Source organism: Electrona antarctica (genome assembly GCF_951216825.1).
Source record: "Electrona antarctica genome assembly, chromosome: 4".
Taxonomy (NCBI): Eukaryota; Metazoa; Chordata; class Actinopteri; order Myctophiformes; family Myctophidae; genus Electrona; species Electrona antarctica.
Window position 1 is genome coordinate 10,874,200 of NC_136809.1, and position 18,893 is coordinate 10,893,092.

General features: G+C 41.3%; 1 protein-coding gene and 1 long non-coding RNA gene across 2 annotated transcripts in view; both read left to right on the forward strand.

Moving 5' to 3' along the window:
* The window catches only part of LOC306922429, a 154,345-nt gene that overhangs the window by 34,094 nt on the left and 101,358 nt on the right, over positions 1-18,893 (forward strand). The gene's annotated exons all lie outside the window — the stretch shown is intronic.
* LOC306922078 (tripartite motif-containing protein 16-like) lies at positions 2,250-5,565 on the forward strand (the record flags this gene model as incomplete). Its single annotated transcript, XM_079499467.1, has 2 exons — positions 2,250-2,469; positions 3,747-5,565. The coding sequence occupies 2 exons, from the start codon at positions 2,250-2,252 to the stop codon at positions 5,201-5,203; spliced, it is 1,677 nt and encodes a 558-aa protein (XP_079355593.1). The 3' UTR covers positions 5,204-5,565.

Here is an 18,893-nt window from a genome sequence, read left to right on the forward strand (position 1 = left end):
TGCATCAAGGGGCTCTCATTAGAAGCATGGGGGTCTCTCATTAGAAGCATGAGCACGGTGTTAGAAGATGAGTGAAAATCGATTCTTTAAATACATTGAAAAGAAGTGATTGATCTAATTCAGAAAGCCACGTCCACATTGAAGATGTCACTTCGGGAGGAATGCTGCTGATGCAGATGTCACTGTCATTGATGTATCAGACCTTTGGACCATCCAGCTGATGTCAACCACATACCTGTCTGACAGTGATGTCTACCTAATCTTCGAGATATAGGTCTACTGTGAAGTCTGTGATTACATCATGGTCATGATCAGGTCAGTCAGCAGAGATGCCAGGGAGACAGGGGTCAGCTAGAAATACCATGTCCTATCATGTTATATCTCCTCCAATCACTGTAGCTACAAACAGCCGCCTTTTGAGGTCTGATTTCCACACTCCTCATCTTGTGCTATAGGCATTCCAGCAAGTGCCATCTGGACCTTCAGGTCCTGTTCAGTTAAGGAAACTATGGAGGAAACTAGAATACTAGTCTGGGAGAAAATAATGGGAAAGGTCATGCATGTACTTCAAACCAGCTGCACTACCATCAACAGATTAATTGAGAATGTATAGATCCCCCACTTTTAAACATCTTTGTGGCAAAATGTTGATGGGCATCTTACACCAGTATGAGACGAGAGTAGTTTGGATGGAAAAAGACAGATCTATCAGGCCACTGAGCCCTACCAATCTACCTAAAGACCTGCAGTAATAAGTGTAATAAAGTAATAAAAGTAATAAAGTAATAAGTGATCGAGTTAATTCATAGGAAAGGAGGTGTGGTGGACATGACCACTTCCAAATAAGCATTTATTTTGGAATGCAAATTTGTTGCTTTTGCATTCATTATTGTAGGCCTATTTTATGGGCTTTTGCTGTGTTAAGCATGATGGGGTTAATATCTAAAAATGCCCTATTCTGAAATCAAATATATTGTACATATCCACATTCATGCGGATAAACACTCTAGAAAGCTAATTTGATGCATTTAAACAATATATTTTATGGGATTTGGGGGTTTGAGGCATGAAGGGGTTAATATGCATTAATTAATAATGCATTCATCATAAATCTACTACATTGTGCCTATCCACATCCACAAACGCATGTAGAAAGCAAATTTGATGTATTTAGACCAAGTAATTCGCATGAAATACCATACAACTTTATATTCAGGACTAATGAAAAAGACTGATTTTTCAAAAATAGCAGACCTACAAGCTCATAGCGCGCCACTCGGTGGCGCGCTATGAGCTTGTAGATCTGCTATTTTTCAATAGCTAAAGTATAACATAATGCTTAGTTAAAATAGCAAAAGGGGTTCCCGTCCAGAATGGGTTAAGGATTTAATTATTGTTGTTTTTTTCATTGAACTTACATTGCAGTTTGTATTTCTGTTTGCCTTTTAGACTATCACAAATTGCACAGAGCAGATGTCGTATCTGATGGAACCACATTTCATCAATATAAGCCATAATGCTATATTTGCAATAATTAGACTAGATACATTTGGTCATTGTGCTAATGTGATGGTTAGTGAGCTAGGAGACGGTCGGTCTAGACTCAGAGCGATCACTCAGCCTGAGTACCTTGCATTGTTCTCAATCTGTTTGAGGCTTGCTGAGGTGTTTGGAGACACTTAAGCATTCTTTTGTCTCAAGAAACCTTTTGTGAGAAAACTTGTTTACCATGTGTTTTTTCAATCTCTGTGAAGTTTCAGACTCCACCTCTGAATTCAATGTGAAGGTATATCATGTCAATTGTCAATGTAAAGTTCATCAGTGTCATGCATTTTTATTAACAGGTTATAAATGATTATAAAATTGGTACAGTATACTTTTACAATTTATCCAGGGAGCTGTTTACAATTGTCTTCTAAGAACACATTACAAATAACACAAGTGCTTACTGTAGTTAATTAAACAGAGAGGACTGGAGTCAATTGGGTTATATTATTTTTAACACTAATTTGAAGCTGTCAAAATCTGACAGACTTCTGGCGGTCATGGCCACGCCCACCTTTTGGTAACGCCCACTTTTGGCCACGCCCACAAAAAGGACCCCCCCCCCCCCCCCCCATGTCATTTTACAGGCAGGCTCCACTGACACACACACAACCGGGATGAACCTCCCATGTCATGTGATTTCTGAGAAAATGCAACCAAACTAAACTTGTCTGTCAGGCCGTCAGTCAGTCAGTCATACTAAAATGGCGCAGCAGGGAGTTCAACTGGATCATGGACAGTTGTGTTGTTCTATCTGTCTGGATCTACTGAAGGCTCCAGTGACGTGTATCGAGGGATACTGGAACCAGGACGATCAGAGAGGGAGGTCCAGCTGTCAATGCAGACAAACCTTCATCCCAAGACCTGTTCTGAAGAGAACAGGTCTGAGGTGGGCTGAGGTGGTGGAGAGCCTGAAGAAGACAGGTGAGACCTTTAAGTTCTCTTGTACACCCTCCCTGTCTGTCAGATATAAATTTACTGAACCGATAAAGACATGAAACGTCGACAAAAATGTACAGTGGTGGAAAGTAACTAAGTACATTTACTTAAGTAAATCTACAGCTTGTCACTCTTCTCCAATAGCATTGGCCAATCAGGACTGTATAATAAAGTGTCAAGTCCATATATGGAGTTCCAAGGCCAGCCATGTCAACTATATGGAGTAGAAACGGCTGTCACCATGACTAATTTAACTAAACAATAAACACACCATGTGTACGGCTGTCACCATTACTAATTTAAGGTGACGGTTAATTGTCACACAAATAATTGCAGTAATAATTAATCCATTTAGGCTTGACGTCGACATTTTAAAAAAGTCTAATGAAAAAGACAGATTTTTCAAAAAATAGCAGACCTACAAGCTCATAGCGCGCCACTCGGTGGCGCGCTATGAGCTTGTAGATCTGCTATTTTTCAATAGCTAAAGTATAACATAATGCTTAGTTAAAATAGCAAAAGGGGTTCCCGTCCAGAATGGGTTAAGGATTTAATTATTGTTGGTTTTTTTCATTGAACTTACATTGCAGTTTGTATTTCTGTTTGCCTTTTAGACTATCACAAATTGCACAGAGCAGATATTATGACAAATAACTTAAATAATCACTGAAATCACTGATACATTTAATCACTTTTAATACTTTTTCCTTTCCAAAAAATGTACAAAATAGGGTGTTGTAAGCTTGTAGATCTGCTATTTATTTCTGCTATTTAAAAAAAAAAATGTTTGAAAATGTATGACATTTTGACGATTATGCAAAAATAATTGTGATTATATCTGAAATGATTGCGATTAGGAGATGATGTAATAGTTGTGACAGGCCACGCCCACGCAACTACGACAGTCTCAGGAATACAACGTTAATGTATGTTTTGTAATAATAATCAAAATCTACAAAGTAACTAAAGTAATTAGGATTGTTACAGTACTTAAGTACATTTACAGTACTTTAGTAAATGTACTTAGTTCATTTCCAGCTCTGCATGTCTCTCTGCATCCTCACTGAGGATTTGGTCAATGATTGACCATTTTTTATAGTATAGTGTTTATTACTTTTGACACAGTTGCTCTGTGCTTTATGATGGCTACACAGTCATAATTTAGTTGTTTGTATTCATTTGAGGGTACAGGCACATAGAAAAATGAAATATATATATTTTTATCATATTAATAAATAAATGCTGTATCAATATATCAACAGGACTCCAAGCTGCTCCTCCTGATCACTGCTACGCTGGACCTGGAGATGTGGCCTGTGATTTCTGCACTGGGAGGAGACTGAAAGCTGTGAAGACTTGTCTTCAGTGTCTGGTCTCTTACTGTGACACTCACCTCCAGCCTCACTATCAGTCTCCTGCCTTTAATAGACACCAGCTGGTCCAAGCCTCCGGAGAGCTTCAGGAGAACATCTGCTCTCGTCACAACGAGGTGAGGAAGCTTTTCTGTCGCACCGATCAGCAGTGTATCTGCTCTCTGTGCTTCATGGACGAACACAAAGGTCACGATACGACCTCGGCCGCAGCAGAACGGGCCGAGAGACAGAAAGAGGTCGACAGGAGTCAGCAGAACATCCAGCAGAGAATCCAGGAGAGAGAGAAAGACGTGAAGGGGCTTCACCAGGAGGTGGAGTCCATCAAGCACCATGCCGACAGAGCAGTGGAGGACAGCAACACCATCTTTACTGAGCTCATCTCTTCCATGGAGAGAAGACGATCTGAGGTGAGGCAGCTGATCCGAGACCAGCAGGAACGTCAAGTGAGTCGTGCTGAAGAACTGAGGAGGCGTGCGGAGCAGGAGGTCACTGAACTGAGGAGGAGACATGCTGAGCTGGAGCAGCTCTCACTCACAGAGGATCACATCCGTTTTCTACAGCGTTACACCTCCTCCCTCTCAACCACCAGTGAATCTACACACCCAGTCAGCAGCCATGTCCGTCCTCTGAGACACTTTGAAGATGTGACTGTGGCCGTGTCCAAGATGAGGGACAGACTGGAGGACATTCTCACAGAGGAAGGGACAAACGTCTCAGAGGCAGTGAACAGAGTGGATGTTTCACTCAGGGACAGTTTATTGCACGACGCAGACCACGCAGAACCCAAGACCAGAGCTGAGTTCTTAAAGTATTCACGTCCGATCACACTGGATCCAAACACAGCTGAAGAACACCTGTCTCTGTCTAAAGGGAACAGAAAAGTAACAGTGAGAGACAAATCACAATCACTACCTGATCACCCAGAGAGATTCACTTACTGGCAGCAGGTTCTGAGTAGAGAGGCTCTGAGTGGACGCTGGTACTCTGAGGTAGAGTGGAGTGGACACTGTGGTATAGCAGTCTCACATCGCATAGCAGTCTCACATCGCAGACATGGGTGGGGTAAATTTGGATCCAATGATAAATCGTGGTCTTTAGTGTGTACAAAACGAGGTTATAGTTTCAGACACAGAAACATTAAAACTCCCATCCCAGGCCGTGTGTCCTCCAGAGTAGGAGTGTACATGGACCACAGTGCAGGTACTCTGTCCTTCTACGGTGTGTCTGACGACACCATGACTGTCCTTCACACAGTCCACGCCACGTTCACACACAACCTCCATGTTGGATTTAGGCTTCCTCTTTTCTCTAAATCCACTGCTGAGTTGTTGTGTGAGCTCAACTAGATCACACTGTTGTTTTGTCTCTCGTGTCATCAGATCAGAATCGTTTCTTCATTATTGTATAGTTTTTCTTCTCAGCCTGCTCTGTGAGCTTGTAGATCAGCTATTTTTTCCAATGCGTCGTATGATGAAGTATATAGGGGCTTGAAGGGGTTAATAATCTAATTTAACCCATTAACCCATTTAGGCCTGACTATTTAAAAAATGTCTCTTTAAAATGTCTTTTTTTTCTGGAAAAACCTCATGTTTCTATATCAGTGGTTCTCAACATTTCTTGTCAAGGACCCCAAAAACAGCTCATAGCATGAGCTTGTAGATCTGCTATTTTCAGTATGAAACGGTTGAAACCAAGCATAACTTATATCTTTTAGTTCCACTAGTCTCTTCCTAACATTTTAGTCTAGTTTTTATCTGTTGAGAAGACATATTTAGTCTTAGTTTTAGTCATTATTGCTTAGTTTTTATCTAGTTTTCCTCAGTGAAAAGTCGACGAACATGTATAATAGACAGTGTGTGTATATATTAGATCTGGAGAACGCGAGGAGTTGTGCTTGTAGATCTGCTATTTTCACAATCTGCTCCTGTTTCTTGGGGGGGAACCCATTTTGGTGTTTTAAGCATTATGTTATACTTGAAAAATAGCAGATCTACAAGCTCATAGCGCGGACTCTCAGAGTTACAGACCAAGAGTCCATTTGGTTCCATTTGTACACTCTCAGAGTTACAGACCCATCAGGGTCCATTTGGTTCCAAACTATCATTTAGCTGGGGACCCCCTGGAACTCCCTCAAGGACCCCTGGGGGTCCCCGGACCCCACTTTGGGAACCACTGCCTTAGAAAGCCTTAATGAGGATTTTAACATGAGTGTTGAATTAAAATATAAAAATATTCTATCTGCTCTGTGCTTTATGATGGCTGTGTGCCTGATGTTAAATATTCTATCTGCTCTGTGCTTTATGATGGCTGTGTGCCTGATGTTAAATATTATATCTGCTCTGTGCTTTATGATGGCTGTGTGCCTGATGTTAAATATTCTATCTGCTCTGTGCTTTATGATGGCTGTGTGCCTGATGTTTGCATTAGATTGCATTTGGTCTTTTGTTTATTGTTTGTTTTTTCTTCTCCGTTTGTAAATAAAATGTAATAATGTTTTCCTGATGTTTTCTCCTGTCTCAGTGGACACTTGTAGTTCACTGATAGGACTACAACTCCCATGAGCTATCATTCTCAATGACCTGTTTTGACACAGGTGTGGACATTCCTTCAATCAAGTGATGAACATAATTATATCCTGTCCTGCGTTTGATTCTGCCTGAAGAAGGTCAAAGGTCAATAGACTGAAAGATTCCAGCAATAAAATTATTGAAATGAAATGATTAAAATGACCCTTAATTGTTATTACACTTCTATACTTGTGTGACTCCAGAAGCTCCTCCTAAACCTGTCAGGTCAGACGTGGCTTTTTTAAAGAAACATTTTTTGTCACATTTTGAAACGTTGAAACAGGACATTGTGAGTACTTTTACTTTCCGTACTTTGAGTACATTTTGATGTCAATACTTTAGTACTTGTGGAAGTACATTTGTACATTTTGTAACAGAGTATGATCTATATTGAAGTATTGGTACTTTTAAGTATTAAAATAATGTGCACGTATACTTTAATAAAATGACAAAGTGACATTAAAGATGAACAAATCAAACAGTGCTTTGTTCTTCTATTGTAACAGGATGACTCAGCAACTTTTAATCTCTAGTTAAATGTTCAATTTGTGTGTGTGTGTGTGTGTGTGTGTGTGTGTGTGTGTGTGTGTGTGTGTGTGTGTGTGTGTGTGTGTGTGTGTGTGTGTGTGTGTGTGTGTGTGTGTGTGTGTGTGTGTGTGTGTGTGTGTGTGTGTGTGTGTGCGCGCGCGCCACTAAAGAAGTCTAAACAAGAGAATGAAGCCAGTTTAGCTGTAGAGCCCTGCTGCTTGTATTGTGTGTTTATACTGACACCTGCTGTCAACACAGTGAACTGCAACGTGTTTATAGCTCAAACTTTAAAAAGTCAACCAGGGATTCTCAACAAACTTTAATTTCAAGAGTTACAGTCCTGTAAGGGTGCATTTGGTTCCATGTGTTACACTCTCAGTGGTACAGTCCTGTAAGGGTCCATTTGGTTCCATGTGTTACACTCTCAGAGATACAGTCCTGTAAGGGTCCATTTGGTTCCATGTGTTACACTCTCAGAGATACAGTCCTGTAAGGGTCCATTTGGTTCCATGTGTTACACTCTCAGAGTTACAGACCTGTAAGGGTCCATTTGGTTCCATGTGTTACACTCTCAGAGTTACAGACCTGTAAGGGTCCATTTGGTTCCATGTGTTACACTCAGAGTTACAGACCTGTAAGGGTCTATCAATAATGTAGGGCTGGGGACCCCCTGGAACCTCCCCATAGACCCTTGGGGGGTCCCCGGACCCCACTTTGAGAACCACAGTCCCAGAGGACAGAAATATAAGATACAATGTTGCACATTCTTAATTTATTTGAAAACAAAAAAAAATCAAAACAGTGAACAAAAAAAAAAATCACACCCGTGTGAACTGAGTGGTGTAAGGTCTCATATAGCCTGTCTGACGTAATGAAATCATGTCTGACGTAATGAAATCACACCCGGGTGAACAGGGTGAACATAGCAACCATGCTCATTTTTTCTGCACAAAAAAGACAGTTGTAGGAGTGGTTTACACCACTCAAAAAGGTACAAATGTTGGAGTCTAAATGTGCACTTACTCAGTCAATGATCTAAGGTTAGGGCAGTGATTATCAACCTTTACTCAGTCAATGATCTAAGGTTAGGGCTGATTATCAACCTTTACTCAGTCAATGATCTACGGTTAGGGCTGATTATCAACCTTTACTCAGTCAATGATCTAAGGTTAGGGCAGTGATTATCAACCTTTACTCAGTCAATGATCTAAGGTTAGGGCAGTGATTATCAACCTTTACTCAGTCAATGATCTAAGGTTAGGGCTGATTATCAACCTTTACTCAGTCAATGATCTAAGGTTAGGGCAGTGATTATCAACCTTTACTCAGTCAATGATCTAAGGTTAGGGCAGTGATTATCAACCTTTACTCAGTCAATGATCTAAGGTTAGGGCAGTGATTATCAACCTTTTGAATGTCATGGACCCACACTTTGATCTGCATTACAGTGCATAAGAAACTAGATAAAGTGCCCCTCGGGGCACAGGTCTCCACCAGGGCAGGTCAGGTTGTGGCCTCCTGGTGGCGCTATAATAGGACAGGTCTCCACCAGGGCAGGTCAGGTTGTGGCCTCCTGGTGGCGCTATAATAGGACAGGTCTCCACCAGGGCAGGTCAGGTTGTGGCCTCCTGGTGGCGCTATAATAGGACAGGTCTCCACCAGGGCAGGTCAGGTTGTGGCCTCCTGGTGGCGCTATAATAGGACAGGTCTCCACCAGGGCAGGTCAGGTTGTGGCCTCCTGGTGGCGCTATAATAGGCCAATGTGAAAAGGGTGCCATTTCTTCTTACGCCTTGGATGGCAATTGGATGATTTGAGGCATTTTGTTCCAAGAATGTGTTGTGCTATAACAGGCCAATGTGAAAAGGGTGGGTTATATTCCTCAGCCTAGTAGGAAAGTCTGTGAAAGATTTCATTTGAATTGCACGCTGCGTTCATGATTTGAGGCTTTTTGTTCAAAACGGGCCAATCCTGCAAATTTTGAAAGCCAATGTTAGCCAATTAGGATGGAATATGAAATATTGGACAGATCCATCTTGAACACATGACTATAGACCAATTATTTGTTTACAAACATTGGGACTGGGCGCACGGGTGACTGTTTCATGTAATCAATTCCCAACAGATCTCCAAACCTGTTGTTTTGGGGAGCGCTGGTTTCAGTCCATTCAACCTCCTCTTGTGAGTTGGCTAGTGAGGTGCTAGTGAGACATTTATACTACAAAGCCCAACAGTATTGCGCACAGAGAACAGCTGATATACAAGCTCACATCGCATCGCAGATGCGACTGTTGTGAGCGTATAGAGGTCTGCGTGCGTGACACCATTGCGGGACGAAGCATAAATGATACTTGATGGGCTGCAGGTGAGCGTGCAGCCGTGGACAAATAGGCTCTGCTGCCGTGATCATGAGCGCACCTCCCGTTCTTATGACAGCGACTGGTGGTTTTGAGGACAACTGTTTTGAATTGATATTATTGTTCAAACACAACAGAAACCAAGGATTATATATTTCAAGGGCGAGAGATCACAATACAAATCCTAATCATTCTTCCTTCACACTGGGAGAAAAACAGCATCTGAAAGTTTGATGGTAGTCCGGGAACCGAAGGGTGATTTTTGGCTGAACGTGGTTTCTTCAGATAAAGTTTTTTTGTCAACTGATTCTTGTAGCTTGGGGTCACCTCTTAATAATTCAAGAGGGTGCCCAGTGATATCCCTTGGGCATTTTTTGTTATTAGCCCCTTAATGCCCGAAACACAAAAGAATCCACCCAAAATAGAGTTTTTTGGTATTTCATGCAACATACTTGGTCTAAATGCATCAACTTTGAATTCTACAGTGTTTATGAATGTGGATATGCAATCCACATTGTATAAATGTATAAAATGTATGATTAATGCATTATTTATTAATGCATATTATTAACCCCTTCATGCCTGGAAACCCCAACATGCCATAAAATATATCTTTTGAGAATGAGATTGTATGCACAATAATCAAGTCAAATGTATCAAATCTGCTTTCTACCATCTGTATTAGTGAAACTGTAGCATATTTCTTTTCAGGTTGAAGATGGTGGCAACAACAGCCAAATCCAATTAAAATGATACACTCCAAAGTGTATGACCTAAATTATATCTATTCAATGGTCATCGTACTCCTGTCTAGTGACTGTGATGTTCATGTGGAGGACGCCCTTGCCTATGAGCTGGCACCAGTCTTAACTGCCATGTTCACAGAGGATGGAATGCAAATGTTTATACCTTTATTGAAAGGATAAGCCCCTTGAGATGCATCAAGGGGCTCTCATTAGAAGCATGGGGGTCTCTCATTAGAAGCATGAGCACGGTGTTAGAAGATGAGTGAAAATCGATTCTTTAAATACATTGAAAAGAAGTGATTGATCTAATTCAGAAAGCCACGTCCACATTGAAGACGTCACTTCGGGAGGAATGCTGCTGATGCAGATGTCACTGTCATTAGGTGCGGTTCCATTAAGCCTTTGCGAAAAAAGGAAGCGTATGTTCATTAAGTCGAAAAAAGAAAAGCGAATTGTCGGTGTTTCCATTAAACTGATAAAATGCGCATATGCAATAAGTTCATGAAATGTGCAGTAGGTTGCACTGTTTTGCCAGTAAAGTGAGGCTCATGTAAATTGTAAAGTAGTCCTAATCGATGTTCACACCATTGATTTGATGCGCTGTATGTATGCTGTATGCTGTATCTCAGTTTAACGGACGGGACCCCATATACTGCGCTGTAATCTGATCCCTGGTCAGCGGCTGACCGACCGTCTGCTGCTTTCACAGTATTGACGACACCTACAGTCAAAGAACGTACAAAGAACGATTTGTTGTGTAATGCTTGTCTTAATATTTTCGGGGCACATGTAGCCTATATGTCACGGGACTCGATTGGAGCATACTGGTCGTTTATACTGTAAATTGATTGATTGCAGCTGCAAACAGTTGTGAATAACTTGTTTCATCGGCTATATAGCCTATAGCCTACACGTTTAGGTTCACTCCACTGCACCGTTCACTCCACTGCCTCCCCATCGTTGTTTTATTTTATTTCCCAACTGTTAAAAAGCGATATAATGCGAGTTCAATGCTTTCTAATTAAAAACCTTTTCCGCAAGTGTTTCCATACACTATTTGCGCATTTCCCTTTTTTCGAAAAAGCCTAAATCCGCAACCTCCAAGCGAAAAAGTGTTTTTGCGAAAAATGGAGACTTATTCGCATGTTGATGTGTTTCCATCCAGGAGATTTTGCGCAAGAGCCTTAATGCGCAAAGAAACGGCTTTATGGAAACGCACCTAGTGATGTATCAGACCTTTGGACCATCCAGCTGATGTCAACCACATACCTGTCTGACAGTGATGTCTACCTAATCTTCGAGATATAGGTCTACTGTGAAGTCTGTGATTACATCATGGTCATGATCAGGTCAGTCAGCAGAGATGCCAGGGAGACGGGGGTCAGCTAGAAATACCATGTCCTATCATGATATATCTCCTCCAATCACTGTAGCTACAAACAGCCGCCTTTTGAGGTCTGATTTCCACACTCCTCATCTTGTGCTATAGGCATTCCAGCAAGTGCCATCTGGACCTGCAGGTACTGTTCAGTTAAGGAAACTATGGAGGAAACTAGAATACTAGTCTGGGAGAAAATAATGGGAAAGGTCATGCATGTTCTTCAAACCAGCTGCACTACCATCAACAGATTAATTGAGAATGTATAGATCCCCCACTTTTAAACATCTTTGTGGCAAAATGTTGATGGGCATCTTACACCAGCATGAGACGAGAGTAGTTTGGATGGAAAAAGACAGATCTATCAGGCCACTGAGCCCTACCAATCTACCTAAAGACCTGCAGTAATAAGTGTAATAAAGTAATAAAAGTAATAAAGTAATAAGTGATCGAGTTAATTCATAGGAAAGGAGGTGTGGTGGACATGACCACTTCCAAATAAGCATTTATTTTGGAATGCAAATTTGTTGCTTTTGCATTCATTATTGTAGGCCTATTTTATGGGCTTTTGCTGTGTTAAGCATGATGGGGTTAATATCTAAAAATGCCCTATTCTGAAATCAAATATATTGTACATATCCACATTCATGCGGATAAACACTCTAGAAAGCTAATTTGATGCATTTAAACAATATATTTTATGGGATTTGGGGGTTTGAGGCATGAAGGGGTTAATATGCATTAATTAATAATGCATTCATCATAAATCTACTACATTGTGCCTATCCACATCCACAAACGCATGTAGAAAGCAAATTTGATGTATTTAGACCAAGTAATTCGCATGAAATACCATACAACTTTATATTCAGGGATTTGTTAGTATTTCAGGCATTAAGGGGTTAATAACTAAATTTTCCCAAGGGACATCACTGGGCACCCTCTTGAATTCGTGAGAGGTGACCCCAAGCTACAAGAATCAGTTGAGAAAAGAACTTTATCTGACGAAACCACGTTCAGCCCCACGGCTCCCGGACTATGGGGCATTTTTTTTACACGTGAGTGCAGTTAGAACTTTTCCATTGCATCTTATGAGAGGTGGTGTTCTTCTGCTGCCTTTATGCGCTCGCATGCTGTTTCTTATCAGTGTGACGTCGTCTGATAAGGCGTCTATAGAGCGTCGCAGTCCCTCCCCCTACCATGGACCAGGAAATTAATCCCAATGCATTTTCCCCATAGACATTTTGAAAAGTATTTATTTAAAGACGGTTACGCCACGGACAAAGCCAGCTCAAGCCAGCTCGGCGGTGGCCGAACGGATAGCGGCGCGGTCTTGATACCGGAAGGTTCCCAGTTCGAATCAGCCGTCCGACACGTTAAAATTACCACCGCTGAAGTGCCCTTGAACAAGGCATTGAACCACTACGATGAAATGTGTTCTATGAGCAGGGCCTGGCTGGAAACAAGTTCTTGAGCTTAGCCCAGATACCCTGGGTAAATATAGATTTCATTTCATTTCATTTCATTTCATTTCATTTCACAACTCATGACAACACAAACAATATTTTGGACCAAACAAATAATTACAAAGAAGAAAAACAACAAAAAAAGTGTTGTAACCTGCCGTTTTTTTCTTCTTTCTAATTTTTTAGTTTGTTGTCATGATTTGTCACGACTCGAGTTGGCTTTGTCCGCGGCGTAAACGTCTTTAAATAAATACTTTCTGAAATGTCTATGAGGAAAATGAACGGAGAATCATTTCCTGGTCCATGGTAGGGGGCGGGACTGCGACGCTCTATAGAGGTAGGGTGTAACGATTTGCAGGATTTTTGGACAGAATCTGTAGTAATATTAAAAAGCCTTCTGGGGGTGCTATAACAGGCCGTTTGGGGCAGAGGTTCATCGTTGGCATCCAGGGAGTGTAAGTTTGGAGATTAGCTGTTAACAGACGGACGGACGGACGGACGGACGGTGTGCAAAACATACTCTCTCCCCATGCCTTCGGCCTGGTGGAGACAATTAGTAAGACAAATCTCCTCTCTCACACTCACACTCACACACACACACACACACACACACACACACACACACACACACACACACACACACACACACACACACACACACACACACACACACACACACCAAATATGCAGACATACAGGTAGAGCCTGTCGGTAGTGCACAGTGCCACTGGTCAAGATGAAGACAGAGATAAATCTATCGACTCTAAATCTAATCTTTTCTCTTTGATTGATTGATTGAAATATTTATTAACAGTTTGCAGAATTACAGTACATTTCAAGCACAAACTCAATACAAAGGCTGTTAACTGTGAGTGGACGACCCAATTAAGCATTACACTTGTTTCCAATAGGGTCCACCATGTTCAATTCATCAAAATGTCTTTGTGTTTAGATCTCAGATGTTCTGCTCATGTCCTTGAACCTCACCTGAGTGTATAATATAATAGTATTTTTATAATAATCTACCTGAACACAAGCTCAATATAAAGTTGAACCATTTGTTTGTATCTCATGTTTGTGCTGTACACAAGGAAATTGAGAGGCTGGGTACACGAGGACGTCGCGGGCTGTTCCCCGCCTAAGTTTGGGAACGATATAATTATTTACTGCGTCTACATTGCGGTTATGTTAATTATGTTTGCTGTACACACAAGACCGGTAAACTGCTCCGTTTTCAAGATAAAGATGCAGTACACATCTACAGCCTGTAGATGGCCACCAAAAAAAAGAAAAAGCTTATTCTAAAAGTAGGCTATATGAAAGCGTTGGTATTTCACACAGGTGTTGCCAAATAACTAATTATCTTGATCAGATGCGCATATGACATATCTAGGTCATATCAATTTAATGAGCAGAGCAGTGCTGCTTCTCTCTCTGAGTCTGCACACACTGACTGACCAGCTAAAGTGTATGCCTACTAAACCATAATATATGACAAACCTTGGATTAATTCTTCTGAAAACAGCAGCAAGCACAAAGTAAGTGTGAGAGAGAGAGAGAGAGAGAGAGAGTGTGAGAGAGAGAGAGAGAGAGAGAGAGAGCGTGCGCACCCCTTCTCTCGCTCAGATCATCATACACAGCTTACAACGAGGAGCGGCATGGTACATTGTGAATTTATGAGTTTGACTTTGGAGATTGAATCATTGAAATATATATATTCGCTGGTGCGCAACACCTCTGAATGTCAGATAATTGCTTGTTTAGATTGATTACAATTTACACCTGCTGGCAGCACAGCGCTAATCATTGCCTATTTTTTAACACGCAGCATCTCTCTCTCTCTCTCTCTCTCTCTCTCTCTCTCTGTGACTGTGAGACTGACACAGACGCGGTCAATAATATATAGCATAAATAATAGGCCAAATATAACACTTTCCCTCTATCTGTGATCAGCTCCTCACACACAACTCCTCTCTCGTGCATGCCTGCTCAATCTCAGCAACTGTTTGCGTGTGTGCGGGCTGCAGATCGGCTATTTTTGGAGAAGAGATTTATAGACATTATGTGCAAATATAAAATAGCTGTGATACTTATATGTAAGTGGTTATGGTGAAATAAACCATTAACACTGGTTAGTTTGGAGGGGGAGAGGGGACTATGACATCACCGTTTCAGCAAATTAGGCGGCATTTGCTATACACACGGAGACGAGAAAGTCGCGTCTCCAAACTTTCCCACTCTGGAAGGTAGTTTCAAAATTAGCCGTTAAAGTCCCCCAAAACGCCGTCTCCGTGTGACAAAAAGGGCAGATCGGCTAATTACTTGCCCCAGAAACACCGAAATCGTCCTCGTCTGTACAGGCCCTGAGTGGAACCTGTAACCTCAGCAGAGTGCCTGCAGCAGATTCCTGCCAAGCCCTTTGTTATCAGCACCAACACACCCACATACCACACACACACACACACACACACACACACACACACACACACACACACACACACACACACACACACACACACACACACACACACACACACACACACACACACACACTTTTATGTAGTCATAGCACTTTATAGTTACATATACACAATTTTACATCTAATCACTTGGTTACCTACTCTCCATAAACAACTACACTTTAGAAACAAGCTCAAATAAACTATACTTTATTTTTGTCATGCATTTTTATTAACAGGTTATAAATGATTATAAAATTGGTACAGTATACTTTTACAATTTATCCAGGGAGCTGTTTACAATTGTCTTCTAAGAACACATTACAAATAACACAAGTGCTTACTGTAGTTAATTAAACAGAGAGGACTGGAGTCAATTGCGTTATATTATTTTTAACACTAATTTGAAGCTGTCAAAATCTGACAGACTTCTGGCGGTCATGGCCACGCCCACCTTTTGGTAACGCCCACTTTGGCCACGCCCACAAAAAGGACCCCCCATGTCATTTTACAGGCAGGCTCCACTGACACACACACAACCGGGATGAACCTCCCATGTCATGTGATTTCTGAGAAAATGCAACCAAACTAAACTTGTCTGTCAGGTAGTCAGTCATACTAAAATGGCGCAGCAGGGAGTTCAACTGGATCATGAACAGTTGTGTTGTTCTATCTGTCTGGATCTACTGAAGGCTCCAGTGACTGTTCCCTGTGGACACAGCTACTGCAGGACGTGTATCGAGGGATACTGGAACCAGGACGATCAGAGAGGGAGGTCCAGCTGTCCTCAATGCAGACAAACCTTCATCCCAAGACCTGTTCTGAAGAGAAACACCATGTTGGCTGAGGTGGTGGAGAGCCTGAAGAAGACAGGTGAGACCTTTAAGTTCTCTTGTAAAAACAGCTCCCTGTCTGTCAGATATAAATTTGAAAATCGACTCGATTTTCGACTCATGCCTTCCGCGACTCAAAAACGTATGAGTCGAAAAATCGTTTTTATTCTTTTTTGTAATGGCTTATTATAAAACGTTATAAACTTTACTGTTTCAAATGTTTTCCAAATGGGAGAGGTACGTGTTTGTCTGTGCTGCGCCTGTCAGCGCCGCTCCTCACATGCATGCCCTGGCTGCAGTTAGAGCCTGCGGCTAGACCCCATCGTCCAAGGGTGTGGGGTGAAGGGGGAGGGTATCTTAGCAACACTGAATGCTCTGTCCCATTGGTCGTGTGCTCGTATCATGAGCCAATGGCTGCAGCTCTGAGCCTCCCAGACCCCAGGTTCGCATCTCATTGCTCACGCTCAAAGACAGTGTTGCCATGCCGTTTTATTATAAGCGATTTTGGGATTATTTTTCTGTAAAATTGTTTGTAAAAAATGGTAGTTGCAGCCTGGAACTACAATTTGCAGGTTGCGTTTTTTTGGGGGCTTGTTTTTAAGGACCTCCAGATTAATGTATTTGTCCAACTACAACCTAGATCTAGACATATTTTGTACCAGGAACCCCCATACAGATTTGTGTTGTTGGTAAAATGTTTCAAAGAATATTCCACATTTTATAAAAGAAAATAATAATTTAATCCCATGATTGTTTTGAAAACGCAACGCGTTGTGAGCTTGTAGATCGGCTATTTTCAAATAGCCCATTAGTTGCTTCTTTTTGGTTTGTTTTCATAGACCTGAATGCTTATTTCTCTCACAAATTGGCAACTCTCACTCATGCCATAAAGTGAACTGACAGCCAGTTCTGAGCTGTGAGCGCTCTTCTCTTCTCGTGAAGAAAGCAGGACAGTGTTGTCAAATAAATCCCGCCGTCATTCATACTGTATTTATTCCCCGACCCGACATTAAAATACGGAACAACGTGCGTCCCGTATCAGTTCATTACGGGACTTGTGACAGGCTGCTGCATACACTTGAGAGTTGGGACTAGCTGATAGCATAGCAGCCGATAGCGCCGCTGCTCCTTCAGTGTCGTTGTTTACAAAATAAAGTTTATTTTTTATTATTGGGCTTTGATCATTGATGCAAATTCTAAACATATGGATGCAGCTGCAGAAGTTGTTGCTTAAAGGAATGCATAGTTGCGTTCTCCTCAACTGCTGCGCAGCAACAACAAAAATAAAAAAATAAAACAAAATAGGAAAAAAATCGATCGACACGTCGATTTTCGGCCTCGACACGTCGATTGACCAAATATGAGTCGTTTGGCATCCCTAATTTGCAGTGTGGGTAGGATAATTATTTGAACTGTATTTTTTGTACTATGAACTGTGTGTGTATGTATGTATGTATGTATGTATGTATGTATGTATGTATGTATGTATGTATGTATGTATGTATGTATGTATGTATGTATGTATGTATGTATGTATGTATGTATGTATGTAATGTATAACGCTGTCTCTTGGTGCCCAAGACAAATTTCTCCTCGGAGACAATAAAGGCTATTGAATTGAATTAAATTGAAATTTGGTTAAGAAAATGCTTCAACTTAAGTGATTGGCACCCACATGAAGCATACACATAGTAAATTTAGCCAAAAGCTTATATTTCATACATCTACACAATCTACTGTGCAATGAAAGGTAGAAAAGAAAAGCAGCGCACCTCGGCCCACAAAGGCTACAAATCTATCAAATTGTTACCACGCCCCCCTAAATTGAATAATGCAAAAAATGGACAGGACTAAAGACAAATGCAATAAAGGTCAGAATTATTACAACATATGGTATGAAACATTTATTCAAGTATCACAAAGTGTCACAGCATCTGACATTAGTGTACAGCTGGCGACCTTTGGGGTCGCCGTCGCGGCCAAATCCAATATGGCTGCTAACTAAAACTGTTTGAACCAGATGAGCTACACGTGCAAACTTTGTGTCTGTCATGTTTTTGGACCATTACAAACGCGTTGGAATGCTTATCATTATGATTGGGTGTGTCTGGAACCATATGGATATGTGAAAACGAGTTAACTTTTGACATTTTTGACAAACGTGGTGTCTATTTTATATTTTTAAGCATTAAAAACACATTGAAATGCTCTGATGTATGATTATTACTAGAACACTCTAATATACACATTCCTATTGATACAGATAGGAGTATTAAATAATGAATGCACAACATCTCTGTACGTGCATAGACACGTCACACGTCCATCTAGTAGACGTATCTCGAAAATCGTCCAACCGACCAACTTCAAACTCGGCATGCGCGTTGCTGCTGACCCCAGGGACATTTTTATGTCCGTTGTCGAGTTGATTGGATAGGTAGTTGTCCAGAACCACCTACAGTATGTACGCCCAATCGCCCATACATACAGTAGGTATTGGCGTAACAGTATAGTATAGTATAGTATAGTATAGTATAGTATAGTATAGCTCTAATGCCTTCATTAGAGCTATGGGACTGTTGTCTTCCTGCATGCGCTCGCATGAAATGCAGACCAGCCTCTCCTCTGTTGCGGAAATATAAATACGTTTTACCTATACTCACCAGTACAAAGGCGGCTTGTGTTATTAGAAAGCCTACTTTCC